The 15,034-nt window shown below is 41.7% G+C and overlaps 1 protein-coding gene across 1 annotated transcript; it reads left to right on the forward strand.

The window, feature by feature from the left end:
- The first annotated feature begins 253 nt into the window (after positions 1–253).
- On the forward strand, positions 254–5,918 carry LOC146713023 (low affinity immunoglobulin gamma Fc region receptor III-like). Its single transcript, XM_085452366.1, has 6 exons — positions 254–353; positions 1,163–1,198; positions 1,325–1,588; positions 1,911–2,156; positions 3,878–4,017; positions 5,568–5,918. The coding sequence occupies exons 1-5, from the start codon at positions 323–325 to the stop codon at positions 3,988–3,990; spliced, it is 690 nt and encodes a 229-aa protein (XP_085308492.1). The 5' UTR covers positions 254–322; the 3' UTR covers positions 3,991–4,017; positions 5,568–5,918.
- Positions 5,919–15,034: the final 9,116 nt, after the last annotated feature.

The following is a 15,034-nucleotide window of genomic DNA, read 5'->3' on the forward strand; positions in this document are numbered from 1 at the left end:
AACACAGGAGCACCTCAGGGATGTGTCCTCTCGCCACTGCTCTACTCCCTCTACACTTCTCTGCATGTGTTCAGTGTGTTCAGAGGGCCTCAGTGTCTGAATGGTTCCAGTTCAGCTCCATAACAGCAGCGTCCCTGGTTTGATTCCTGTGTTTCAGCTCATATCTGCCTCTCTCACTGAGGGGACGTCCACTACATGTAAAGGAAATACTTCTCACCTCTGTGTTTGAACCAATAGAAAGCTGGTGCTCAGAGGAAGAGGGCGGGCTTTGCTTGGTGTCAGTGACAGAAATGAAAAAAAGCTCAAATGAGTGAGAAGGACGATGAAGGAAACATCTGTGCTGTGTCTGCTCTGTAAGTAGAATCTCTGTGTTTGTTTGAATTCTTGTACTTTGACTGTCTGCTCTCCTGATAACTGATGATGGAGGTGAAGACATGAAAAACAAATCAGGCTGAATTCAAGTTCAAACACCACGAGGACCAACTGCAGGTCTGAACTGACTCTTTATCTTTGCTCAGGAGTCGAGGAAACACAGCAGGCAGTGAAAAGATCAAATCATTCACTCATTATATCAACACAGCTGCACAGTGGACACATGACTTTACTGGGTTATTTAAATGCTGTGGATATTTTTTATATACTATGGGTGTTATCAGGGCACATAATTACTGTGATAACATTAAGAGCTGCTTTTGAGATAGAAACTGAAACAGAGTTACTGATGAATTTATGAGTGAAAAGCTGAAATAAAATGTTGGTGTTTGTGTGAACAGAGCAGAGGACAGACCTTAGTTCAGTACTAGTTGTTTGTATGTATTCAGTGTAACTATAATGTAACTTGAAGTACTTCCTTGTTCTATAGTAACTCCAGAAGCAGCTCATGAAGCATGAAATGATGTGATCAGTTTTATTTAATAATTCTGATCACGAGAAGTTGAAAAGTGAAATCCTGGAGTCTCTGTTTTAGTACGAGCAGCTTTTTGCTGACCTGGTTTAGATCCACGTTTCCTCTGACAGGAAGATCAAACTGGGCTGTAGGCGACACAACATGGAGAGTTTGATGTTTCTGTCTTAGAGGGAAACATCAAATAATACAAAGTTGTTCTGAGTGATCACCTTTGTGTGTTTATGTCAAATCAACCTGAGTGTCATTTCTCTTTAGTTCTGATCTCACTGCTGAGCTGCACAACAAACCAAGGTCAGTAACCTTCTTCTGTCACAGTTTAAACCTGATAAACTCTGACATGTTTTACACATTTGGATTAAAACTTTCAGTAAAGATCTCAAAGACGTGATCATCAGTTTTTCATTTTAACCCTCACAGCTCGTCTGACTGTGAGTCCCAGCAGCTCTCAGATCTTTAAAGGAGACTTTGTGTCTCTGAGCTGTGAGGAGGACGACAGCTCTGCTGGATGGACTCTGAGGAGAAACACAAGCAGACGACAGAGGACTCAGTGTGGAGATGGGTGGGGAGAAGGTGCTGGTTCTTCCTGTACCATCAGTATAACGAAACAGCATGACAGTGGAGTTTACTGGTGTGAGTCCAGAGAGGGTCCCATCAGTAACATGGTTAACCTGACAGTCACTGGTAAGCTGAGTGTGTGGAGTTAGTGTTGATGAAGCTGTGTGTAAATGGATGAAATGCTGTAGTTTGTCTCTGAAGCTGTACTTCGCCTTAGAAATAAGGCGAAGTACAGCTTTACTTTGCTATAGCTATGTGCTATAGTTTACTCTTATTAGTGGTTTTTACCTGTGAACATAATTCCACACTTATATGACTCTGATATTATAGTGTTAATTGTTTTATTCTTTTATTCTTTTATGTAAAGCACTTTGGCATGCCCTTGGCTTTTAAATGTGCTCTATAAATAAAGATTGTTGTTGTTGTTGTTGTTGTTGTCTGTGTTGAGGTGGATCAGTGATCCTGCAGAGTCCTGTCCTCCCTGTGATGGAGGGAGATGACGTCACTCTGCTCTGTAAAACAAAGACCACTCCCTCCAACCTCACAGCTGCTTTCTATAAAGATGGCTCCCTCATTGGGGATGAGACTACAGGTCACATGACCATCCAGCATGTTTCCAGGTCTGATGAAGGCCTCTACAAGTGTGACATCAGCGGTCATGGAGAGTCTCCATCCAGCTGGATCACTGTCACAGGTGACACACTCACCTGTCTGTGTTTCTGCAGCTTTCAACATTCTCCAAAAGTTGATTCTGTTCATCTGGACGTAGCGTTTTGTGGGAGAAACGTTTCGTCACTCATCCAAGTGACTTCTTCAGTCTCAGCTGACGGCAGGTTTCCCCAAACTTATAAACAGTACATTTGCATAATGAATGAAACCAGCCCACTGAAGGAACAATGGGCTGGGAGGTCAGTTCCTTGATCATAATTATGCAAATTCACATGACCACTGACCAAAACCCACTGATCAAAACCCACTGATCAATGGCCATGAGTACCATTCACAGAGAGTTGGGGAATGGCTGCAATCACAGCATTGTAAGATGATGAAAGATGTCCCCTTAGGCCCCCTCCTCGATTCAGAGATGGTCTTTCCCTTTTCACGTAAATGGCCTCCTTGACTCCGCGCTCAAACCAGCGTTCCTCCCTGTCCAGGATGTTACATCCTCATCATTGACAGAGTGTCCACTGGCCTGTAGGTGTAAATAGACTGCAGAGTCCTGGTCTGACGAGGTAGTTCTTCTGTGTTGTACCATCCGCTTCGCCAGAGGTTGTTTGTTTTCCCCGATGTATAAATCCTGGCAATCCTGCACTTAACAGCGTACACTATGTTACTCTGTTTGTGTCGGGGGACCCGATCCTTGGGGTGGACCAATTTTTGGCGCAGCGTGTTTTGGGGTTTAAAAGCCACAGAGACACGGTGTTTAGAAAAAATGTGTCTCAACTGCTCCGATACTCTGGACATATATGGGATCACTACAGGTTTTCGCTTAGGCAGCGGTTGTTCTTCTCTCCTGGATCGGCTGGAGCTTTCTTTAGGTGCCTTTCCAGCTTTGACAAAAGTCCAGCTGGGATAACCACATTTACTCAGGGCCTTCTTGATGTGCTGTTCTTCTGCCTCCCTGGCCGCTGTGTCAGTGGGGATGGTGTTCGCTCTGTGTTGTAGCGTCCTGATGACAACCAGTTTGTGCTCCAGTGGATGATGAGAGTCAAACCTTAGATACTGATCCGTATGTGTAGGTTTACGGTACACGTCAGCTTTTAGATGTCCCCCATTACTGATGGAAATCTCACAGTCTAAGAAGGCTAACCTGACACTTTTCATATCCTCCCTGGTGAATTTGATGTGTCGGTCCACCGAGTTAATGTGATCCGTGAATTGTGGTACATCCTGAGATTTGATTTTCACCCAGGTGTCATCCACATATCTGAACCAATGGCTTGGTGGTGTTCCAGGGTAGGATAGCAAAGCCCTCTTTTCCACTTCTTCCATGTACAAATTGGCCACGATGGGTGAAACTGGGGAGCCCATGGCACACCCACGTTTCTGCCTGTAGAACTGACCCTTGTATGTGAAGTAGGTGGAATGAAGACACAGTTCCAGAAGCAAACACACTTGGTCGATGCTGAGAGTGGTCCTGTTGCTGAGGTTGGGGTCATCCTGTAATCTCTTACGGACTACCTCCAACGCTTCTGTGACTAGGATACAAGTGAAGAGACTTGGAGATGTTATAGGTGACTGAGTTGATCATACAGACAATCGGTCTCATGACGTTTCTCCCACTAAAAACGCTACGTGCCGATGAACAGAATCAATATTTGGAGATTTACTTACCTGAATTATTGAGCATGTATCAAGAGGTTTCAACATTCACAATGTGACGAGAACTTAATGAGTGCGTTTGCTTTATTTTAGACAAACACACCACCACACCTACATCCATCTCTCCTCCATCATTCTCTCCTCCTGTTCTCTCTGTGTTGTCATCTGTTGGATCAGTCTACTGGTGTTTTTGGTTCTTCTGGTGAGATAAGATGTTGACAGGAAACCTGAAGGTGAGACTCACGTCATCATTAACGGGTCTGTGTTGATGCTGATGAAGGAGTCAGTTCAACAGCTCGCTGACTTGCTGTAGCAGGAGTAAAATATCTCAGAATTGTTCGATTTAAGTGAGGCCCATCTGCATTTTCTTAGAGCCACATGTGGTCGTGAACAATGATGGAAATTCACCTTTTATGAACCATTCTAGACAACTTCAGCTTGTTTCCTACTCTGTTAGCATCTGTGATGCCGGATGGCAGCTGTTGCATGTAGTTTGCTAGCTGTCATATAGACTTGAAATTATTAACCTTTAATATCATGATTTTTGGGCCACATCTGGATCACAGAGTATTTGGAAGTACAGTAGCGGCACATATGAGGCCCAGATGTCGTTCACAAACAAGTGTGAACGAGATCTGGGCCTGAGACACATAAAGAGACCCAAGATCATCAAATGTGTGTTTTCAGCCTCTCAAACGGTCCTTTGGTTACAGCATCATTTCTAAAGTTCTGCATGTTAAACAGCAGCAACATCCTGCTGACGACCGCAGTTAGTCTGATGCTGGTGAGAGTTCTCACTGTTTTTCCAGCTTGTGGTGAGGCGTCTCACTCTGCACTGAAAGAAGATGGCAGCTTTGTGGACGCTACCTTCCTGTTCACACAAACACCTCGCCGTTCTGTCCGTCATTCATTGGTTCACAGCAGAAGTGCTGACAGCTGGGAAAAACACAAGGTACTTCACCACAGCTGTGACACAGCTGTGGTGAAGTACCTTCATGCTAATGTGTCAAACACCAACATGGTGCATAACACCTTCACAACATAACAACTACGCAGTGAAAACACAGTGTGTGTCTGTCACACTACTCTAATTTCTCAACATCTGCAACACAGTGAACATTTAACACATTTTAACCACAGTGGAAGCTTCTGATCACAACAGAGGCTGTGTGTGTTTGTTACAACATCTCTCTGTTGTCAGAAAACCAGCTGCTCTTTTAAAATAAACTTACTGGCATTGTGATGCAACATTGCAAATAATAATAACATGTAACACCTGACTCATATACCTGTCAGCAGGGCCTGGGTCTCTACATTGATGTTTATTTAAAATATCTCCTTGTTGATGCTTGTAACCCAAAATATGAGTTATGTAAATAATCCACAAGACAAATGTATCATTTCCAGTGTAACAGTTTCCATTTGTTAACGATTTTAATAAAAACTAAATAATGGTCCCTGTTTTAAGTCACATTTAAGTCACATTGTTCTGACTGTGAGAAAGAAGAGAGAGAGAAGGTGGAAGCAGGAAAAAATGACTTTTCATGCATTTCTTCAGCTAACGGTTACAGATTTGTGAGCTCCACATTTGAGATTTTGAATTTGAAGAAGCAGTTAACATGTGAGCAGTATGAAAGCTCTGTGATTTGTACCTGAGCTGGTTCCCAGTAAAGTCTGAACTGGGACTGTGTGATGCAGAGAGGTGGAGATTGAAGGTCTTGATTGAACTACAAAGCTTGTAATCATGTTTCCTGTTGTTTGAACTGTGTGTGTTTGTGTTCAGACTTTAAACCAGAGCCAGACGTCGTCTACTCTTCACTGAAGTAGTCCACCAGTCCAACCACTGATGTCCAGCTGCTGGTCTCTAACTGGTCCCCCCAGCACTTCAGACCAGAGGACATCCACATATAATCCATGACATTAGAAATCAATCTGAATCAGATAAAATATAATTGAATATGTTTCCATTGAATAGAATCTAACACCGACTTTCAGTTGATTAGTTGTCTTTTCTCTACCAGCCTTCAGTCTTTCATTAATTTCTCTATTAAACCCTTTGGATTTTCTACTTTTGCCTTTTGGTAAAAGCACCATTTTAAAAGTCTTACATTAAAAAAGTCATTTGTTATTATAATGCTGCGTCCTCTGGAGTTTTACTGTTTTCTATATTTTCTTTATCTTTGTTGGATACTACATTTGGGGACCTGGTTTGTCTGTTGCTTGTCTGCAGTTTCAAAAAGGTGCCAGATGGAAAATTTGACTTGTTCGAGGTCAACTAACCAATAAATGTATCACAGGTTCTTTATTAACTGGCTGACAAAAAAGGGGAAAACAGTACACTGTGTATTTATTCTTAGGAAATATTTTACTTATTTAGTGATACAGGAGAATAAAAAATATCATAACATGAAAACGGAGAGCTGAAGAGAGAAAGTAGACTCATGAACATGTGACTCGTGATTCAGCTCAGAGCTCCTCTTACTAACAGTGATCCCAGGAATAACATTTGAAATCTGCTGCCATCTACTGGTAATACTGGGTGTTACAGAATAGCAGCTTCTTTCTAAATGACAGCAGTCATTTATAGCTGGAGCTTTCAGTGCCCACCTGGTGACCCTAGAGGTAAGGTTAGGATTTGTTTGCATTTTAAACACATGCTAAATGATGGTTTCATTCCTTACAAACCATCTGTGAGCTTAACCCGATCCACTAACAGGCTGGCTGGATAAAAGTTGCTCTGGTAAAGAGCACGAGGAATACTCTCTGACCTGCTGCAGAGACCTGGCTGAAGAAGCAGAAAGCAAAAACCAGTAAAAAATCAGCCAAAAAAACGATAGTTCCTGAAAGTAGCACTGAAGGCCAAATTAAAGACATTATGTTTTAATTAGCATTTGTAATTAGTTTTAGATCTGCTCAAAGAGAAATTCAATCAGGTCTTCTGCAAAGTTTAGTCCTTCGTTCTTATTAGCCCTGCTTCACGAGTATCTACTCGGGTCAGATTGACTTTGTTTTTAAGGTTTTCCATTAGGGGGTCGTACCTAATAACAGGTAATTTTTTTATACTGGACAGGGTTCAAAGCAATCGGAGGCAATCAGGGGTCCTCTATTTTTGTGTTGTGTTTGTGTCAGATACGTAAATGGACTTTGGGCAAGATTTCTAACAACCCCACATATTAGGAGGTATGAATTCTAATGGAAAATGGACAAAACTGAGTGGATTCAATTAGGTACAAGTGGGAAAAAGGTTCTAACTGTTCAACCTTTACATACATTTGCTTGATATTATTATTATTATTATCATAAATAATTTTCATGTATTTTACCACACTTATGCAGTTTTACTCACCATTGTCCTCTGATAATATAACAAACCAATGAGCTGGTTGTCTGAAAGAAATGGAACTGAAAAGAGACGAGACAGACATATTTGTGATTGGTCCAAAAGTCTGAGACACAAAATGTGGTCATATTTATCTCTGTCTCTGAGTCACAGTGAGGAAGTCAGTCACGGTTTTGTTTTGTTAAGGGTATCAGAGCTGCTTTCTATCACTTAAAAAAAATTATGAAATCTAGCAATATATAATTCCCCAGTTTTGGTGAGAGAAATCCTGGGATTTGATTTAAATGTTACTGAGCATTAATTAGCAGGTATCTGAGTCTGTGTGATGCTCCCATACAGTCTGTGGATGAGCATATTTTTTTTGTCTGGCAGTTTTAGAAGCAGAATCATCGTCTGAATGCTTTGTTGTGCCAAACACAAAGAGATGCATTATGGACTCTCTGTAGGCTCCTCTCTTTTTTATCTTTTTGTTTTATTTATTTATTTTATTACTATTTAATTCATTATCACTTCCAGAGCAAAAAAGTGGATGAAAGCCACTTTGGGAGAAGACAGGAGAAGAACGCTAAGATATTAGAAGTGACAGAGAGAATGTGAGTGTCTGTGTTGAGCATTTGTCATGAAAATGAACTTGGAAATGAGGTTGAGGCTGTTCATGGACCCCCGAGAGTGCTGAAGACCTAGAGTCACACATCTCAATCACAACTGTTCGTCCATCCCAGCAGGGGAAAGAGGGAGGGCCCAGATGGAGCTCCCCATGCCAAGTGCAGGAGTGCCAGTCACCCACACAAAAACTGCACAAGGACAGATGTACTGAGAGACTCCTGCACTGACGTTTCATAGGAAAGTCCAAACAGCCTCACTGGTTCTCCATGAAGAACAAAGATTTGCTCTCTGTGGCTCCAACACAACTTAAAGACAATCAAAGGTGGACAAAGTTCTCCAGAACAGCTGTGGTTTTATTCATTAGAACAAGTATATTGCAGTTCACTGAGAGACAGACAGATTTTGTCTTTACATATCTACCTGTTTCCTTGGAAACAAATCCAATTGCTGTAACTGTGACACTTGCTTTGCATATACAGTAGATCTTTGTCAAAAAATGAGGATGTGAGCTTTGATGTCACACACAGTGGTGTTGAAGAGGAACAGGAATCAGTTCGTTCAGCTTTTTAGTACAAAGGTCAGTTCACCCACAGATTACTTTTACAAAAAAGAAATTGCTTGTGTTGAACAAACCTTAATCGGGCCCCTTTTAACCGACAGAGAAACTCTCACTTTTTATCTTTATATGGATTTTTGTTCCATCCTGATGATCAGAAGAGTGAGGATTTAAGAATTTCTTAAGAATAACTAAAAGTAAGTGTTAGCTGTCTTTTTTAAAATCATTTTCAGCCTTTTTATGTAAAAAGCAAAAAGTTCATTTGTAATGGTTACAGTTTGGTTAACATCCACCCACAAAAATGTTTTAACAGAACAACTGATTCAAAAAGTCACACCTAACACTACCGTTTCTCTCCAATTCCCCCTCAACCAGCCTAGAGAAGTTAACATGATTTAAATGTAAATAAAAGGCTCGTCTGTTTACATCTCTCCCTCACAGAAGGCTTCTCTGCAGAGCATCAAATCTGCATGGCAAAGTGACACACTTTAGGTGATCTTCATCCTTGGGAAAAGTGGTGTCAACTATTTCCCAGTCTCCTAGTATTTGTGCCTCACACAGAAACACAATTCCATCGCTGGACTTCCTCTGCACCGTCACTTTTAGAGCTTGGCACGCTCTCTCCATCCCTCAGGTTCTCATGTTCCAACGCTGCTGAAGGTTTAAGGCAGAGCACGTCGTACACCTTAGTTGTCTTCCTCAGCGTCAACATTGAATCTTTCATTTTATTTAAGATTTTGCTGTGGGAAGTCTCCTCTTGATCTCCTGGAAGCTCAGTAGCACAGCTCTCTGTGTGATGTCCGCTGTGCTGAAGATGATCTCTGATCCTCCTGAAGCCTCTCTCCTGGCCTCAGCTCCCATCTTGTGGACGATCCTCTCAGCCACTCCTTCTCGTCATGGCACCTCACGACATCTACAAATTCAAAAATGACACTCCTCTCGCCACACGGCTTTCGCCATGTGTCAACTCCCCAATGAGACATGCACAAGAATGTTGCACATTCTCTCTAAAGCAATCTCCAGGGTTTCCCACTTGGAGCAGCCATACTCCAACCTGTAACCCTGTGTAAAAACATTAATCAGCAGTCACATGTTAAGCTTGTTTAACTCCCAGCTCCACCTGGAGCCTGTAACCTGGAAAACAAATCTGCTAAATCAAACTTCACATTTGCAACCAACTATAGATCATGAGAGTGATAAAGTACTCAGCATAACAGACAAGTATCATGTGCAGGTTTTCTCCAATCATGAAATCACTATTATTACCATAATTTGTCCCAAATCATGAATATTCCCAATTTATTCCACAATTAATCTGTGACTTTCCTTAAACAATTTCACTCCACCCATTTTATCACTTTGAGTTCAATAGTGGCAGGCTAATGAGCCCATATTCAACTATTCCATAAACACTGCATCCCTTATTTGTTTTTCTCATGTCACTTGTCCACTTTTGCTGAATCCTCCACATGCACTCTTAAAGAAAACAAACATTAACATGGCTCATGTGGTGGGCAGGCGTCGGCCATCCACATTCCAGAGGTGCCATAAAAAGACCATAAAGTTAGCCATCCATAGCTGTGGAAAGAAGTGACACTAGTTTTCAACACAGGAAATTTCTCACATGTTATTCACATCATCAAAGTAGCCTTCACATTTTCCCAACAACACAGTGTAACAGCATCACCAACTCATAACCTGTAGTAGAGAAACAAACATCCACCAATTGTTCTGTTAGAAATCACATCATCAAATCACATGAAGAACTGTAATGCTGTAGAAAAGAATGCAAATATTAGCGCTGCGCAGGTGTGTACACACTTTCTCACAGTAACTTCTGTGAGCAACATGAATAACACACCCCTGGTAGATTCACAAACACAGAAAATGGCATTTAAAAGGTGAAACCATCACGCAACCTCGAATGTTGCTGTCATCTTTCTGCTCCTGTAAAAGGAAACACATAAATTCATCCACCCTTTTGTCCTGTCTAGGTGGAGCTTAACCTTGAGTCGTGGTTAAGTCTTGTCAGCTTTTACCAGTCAGTCAGTTTGTTTTTATTTTATTTCCATTCATTCATTCATTCATTCATTCATTCATTCATTCATTCATCCATTCTTTCTTTCTTTGCTGATAGTGGAACCTATCGTCGCATTTAGTTTCCACTTTCAGCAAAATGACGTCATTTCAAAAGAAAAAGAAGAAGAACTTTAGATCGGATTACCTCGCTGAATCTTTTTTAGGCAGAGACTCTCATTTTCTAATTGTCCCAAATAAGTGGCTTTCTCCAGAGCCCATTTTAATGTGGAGAAACTCACTTGCAACAATTCTCTCGATGACGTGTAGCGCTTTTAATTCCCGACGTGCAGATCTGCTTAAAGAAAAGAAATTCACAAACAAAAATCAGTGCACTGTTCAAAAAATAGAAATAAAATGAAAAATGACAAATAAACTGAAAAACAAAATAAAAAGAAAAAATACAGAAGCCCGGTCTTAAGACTTGTCACGGAATATTCTTTCTCTTATAGGTGAGAAAACACCCATAGTTCAGTAACAAAACAAAACAAAAAACAAAACAAAACAAAAATCTGCTAGTTTCACTCATTTAAACTCTGGCTGCAGGATTCTGTTCACCCCTGCTATCATGTTCCCCAAAATAATACTAATTCAGTCGTCTATGTATCAGTTCTCAACCCACTCAATAAACCAGACAGGATGATGGTGACAGTATTATCTACTTAAAATTGTGTTTGATCTTCATTACATGTGTGTGTCGGGTTAATACATTTTCTGTTTTTATGTATCCTTTCATGTACCTTCCCCCTTTTTTTGAAACAAAACTCCGTTCACTCCAAAGTTTGTTTCAGAAACATCTAAATGAAAAACTCTGTCATAGTCAGGCACAGCTAAACCCCAAATGCTTGCAGGTTACCATCGGCAACCACACTGTGTGTTGTTAACCCCTTCTACAAATGCCATCTCTTAATGTGTAACACTTTGTGTATCATTTTTTTTTTTATCTCTGGTGCATATTAGCTGCATGTGTGGTGTCACCTTTCCATCTTTCTCACAGTACACTTGCATACCTCAGTGCTTGTCTTCCTCCCCCTTTTGTGGTGGTCTGGACACTGTGTCAATCCTCCACTTCCAGGCAGTCGCTTGTCTCCCCGGATTCCTTAACCCCAATTTGATTGCCCACACTAAAACAGCCGCCTCAGCCCTCTTCTGCTCCTTTCCTTCTCTCCCACTTTTCAGTCCAATGGCAGTCAGTTTTTTTCAGCTTTGTCCCGTGTCTCTCTTTGTCCCACTGTCTCTTTCATTGCCATCTCACTCCAAACATGGCAAATGTCAAACTCAGACAGTCTTCTCAAAAGTCCTTCACACACAGTGAGGTTGCAGCTGGCTGGAAACGCATCTCCATCCATCCAATCTAGATGGTGGTTCTTCTCTTTCTGATGCCGTTTGCCCACAGCGCTGCTGGACCTCTCTGCTCAGAACTCTGGTATTGTCTCTTGGACTTCTGTCCACTGTTGATGTTCGTGCTCGTGCTTCTGGAACTGCACTCTGTGTCTTCAGGGAGAGATTCGTTTCCTTGGAGCTTGCTTGTTCAGGATGAGGACGGGAAGCTGCAAAACAATTCAGCCAAAAAATTCTGGCTGGGTGTTTCTATTTCTTCTAATGATCTTAACCTATAATTTTCTTCCGACTGCTGCCCGTGGAGAATTGATCCAGGTCCGTTCCCCACCTGTAAACGACAGACTGAGAGACTTTCATTATTCACTGTGACTGCATATGTTTTCATCACTCCTAAAGCAACACATCTCTGCTTATTTTGTTTTGAACTCTACTGACTTTAAACCCCAAAAATGAAATTTTATTTATTCTTAACCGCAAACACAAAAATCTTCTTGATGTTGTTGTTAATTATTTTGAACTTATTTATCATTACTCTAGCACTAATCCACTCTTTAATTTGCTTTATTTAGTTTTAATTCATTTTCTCCTCTTTGATCACTACGATTTCTTGACTCTTATTATTTCACAGAAAATCAACTACTCTACTTTATCTCCCTCTTTGTCATCAAGGAATTCACACACACTCACAGGCTGGTCACTCGCCCCCATCTTTTCTTTCTCTCTCTCACACACACTCACACTTTACTCTTCGTTCGTTCCACCTGTGAACCCGCCCCTCGAGGCTGGCTCACACACACTTCATGCTTCTCGCAGTCCCATTCAAACTTTCTGTGAGACACTTCTGCTGATTCAGGACAACGCCCCAATCAGCACATAGAGCGGGTGCCGTCCGCTCTCGTACACTTCACAAATCATTCAAACTGCGCCACGGACTCGATACCGCAGCTACTCTCCCCCAAAAAAATATAAAACCAAATTAAACTCCCCAATTAACTTCACAGTTTGCAACAATTCGCGACACGGCCGCCTGCCGCGATTTCTGCACACCATAAACACACACTTTTAGACACGAATTCTTTTTGTTACTTTAATTGACTCCCGTACTTCAGACGAGACGCCGACTCTAACGGCGCTTTCACACACACTACACCGTCCTCCTTCTGCATCAGGCACCGGTTCAACTCAGCTTGGAATCTAACCGGCGAAAGCAACCGATCCTGCTTTTATGCATACTTCAGACTGTGACAGGGACCTCTCCCCGACTTAGTTATTTAAGGAGCCACGAATCCCCAGGTCACCACCCTGGATCTCCTGCCTTCAGGTCCTAGCCCCGCGTTCGAGACTAGGTGGGGTAACCAAACCCGTGACACGCGCAGCGCTCAGCTGGCGACGAGGCCTCTCAGCCCCGCTTTCTAACTAATAGTAACACGTTTCCTGCTTTAACGCAAGAGGACGGATCACCGCCACTTTTTTCCTAATAACTAAGATGGATGAAACACCGATTCTATTAATCCGTAACAAAAATCTCCTGCTTTAACGCACTGAGATTTTCTTACGGGGCGCTAAACATCAACTTGGAGTTCTTACAAAAGTCTCTTGCTTTAACGCACTGAGACGGACGCTAGCCGCCTTTTATTTTTTTCTACTGAGTGAATTTACACTGGGATACGTTCAACTTAGCGAACAGATAATTTAGGCTTTAAACAATATGCACGGTTCGAAAATAAACAGGTCGTGCTTACCTTTTAATCATGTGAGCTAGCTCTCTGTTCGCCTCGTTTCACGAGCTCAGCTCTGCCAATTCATCTCTGGGCCTCGAGCGAATTCCCAAGGGTTTCGGCACCAAAACTGTCGGGAAATCAGTTTTACCCCGGTTCTTTTTATTCCTCGAGCATCCAGAGATGGCACCGGACTCAGTAGTCATTTTCACAAAACTTTTATTCACCTTTATTCATCTTCATTTACTCATCTTCATTTAAGCATCCACTTCTAGAAGGGAAGATGAGGCCGGTGCCCCTCTGCAAAAATCTTCACCCCTTTGTCTGTGAAACACAGTTTTATAGGGCGACCCCATCATAAACCCCCCCTACGGTGTGCTGCAAACTCTGTGTCTGTGTCTATGTGCACGAGCACGTAAGTAAGTGTGCGTGTGGATGTGTGTGCGTGACCGTTAAAACACTGTGGGTGTAGGTAACTCCCTAGAGGTCATAAAACCCCTCTCACTTCCAGACCACAGGTATCCAGTTACACATGTAGAGACCCCCACCCTAAAACATCCTCTGGGGAATTTCCACTCAGTGGGGGAGAAGCCTTCTACAATCTACTCTTAAGTTCACAACACAATGAGACCTTCATTACTTTAAGGACAGTGTCTCTACAATAGTTCTACATTCTATGATAACACATTTCTAAACTCTACATCAGCTAAATATTCCTCATAACGCAGTAACGTAGATGCTTAAGGGAAAGTAACAGTAATCTAATTACCTTTTTTTTGCAATAGTAATCCCTTATTTTGCTCATTCCTTGAAAAAAGTAATCAGATTACAGTAACGCATTACTGCCCAACTCTGGTGAGAGAAGGATCAGCTTTATTTCAGATTTGAATTTCAGTTTGTGATGATTCTGTTCTGTTTGTGATTACAGGAGCTGCCCTCAGATTCAGACCTCAGCACCACCCAGTGACAGCAGACAGATCATCCAACATGTTCACATGTTAACAGCAAAATTAACTGATGAAAACAGTACAAAGGTTAAAGTACCACACGTGCTGCAGTGAAAGCTGCAGCTGTTTTATTGATAAAGTTAAAGACAAAGAATTCATCATCCATGTCACTTTGTCACTATATATCAGCATTAACAGGATCTCAGTTTGGTTTTTCACAAAGCTGCTGATCTCAGACCTGCACAGCTTCTGTTTTAAACACTTGATGTACTCAGCTGCATGAAGAGCACAAGCTGATTTTCTCTGACACAGTTAAATAAAATCTGATGAAGGTCAAAGGTCGTCACTTGTATGTCAAACTACAAACTTGTGATCTGGAATTCTTTCACAGTTTTTGCAGATAGTCTGTTATTTACCATAAAGTGATTAAGAGGTATTTGTACCAGAGTAACCAGAGAGGATCATATATTTTTAAATATATAACTTTCTACAGGACTGAATATAATATCTGTATGTAAAAGTCCGGAGCCTCTGGGGAGTATCTAAGTATTTATAGCATTACACAGACCAAAGGTATCATCACAGTGTTCATGAAATGCTGGGTTTATCCATCTCCTGGGAGTGCTGAAGATTTCCCTGTGAGGGAGCTGCTGGTGAAGATCATGA

The sequence above is a fragment of the Copadichromis virginalis genome, linkage group LG3 (assembly GCF_057382275.1).
Source record: "Copadichromis virginalis isolate Kocher_CV1m ecotype Utaka linkage group LG3, C_Virginalis_male_GT1.1, whole genome shotgun sequence".
In the NCBI taxonomy this organism is placed as follows: Eukaryota; Metazoa; Chordata; class Actinopteri; order Cichliformes; family Cichlidae; genus Copadichromis; species Copadichromis virginalis.

Bases quoted from the DNA above. Each gene is read 5' to 3' on its own strand.
- LOC146713023 (XM_085452366.1), top strand. From the start codon at position 323: ATGAAGGAAACATCTGTGCTGTGTCTGCTCT. The intron at 354-1,162 runs GTAAGTAGAATC...ATTTCTCTTTAG, and splicing joins ATCTGTGCTGTGTCTGCTCT to TTCTGATCTCACTGCTGAGC. The intron at 1,589-1,910 runs GTAAGCTGAGTG...GTCTGTGTTGAG, and splicing joins GGTTAACCTGACAGTCACTG to GTGGATCAGTGATCCTGCAG.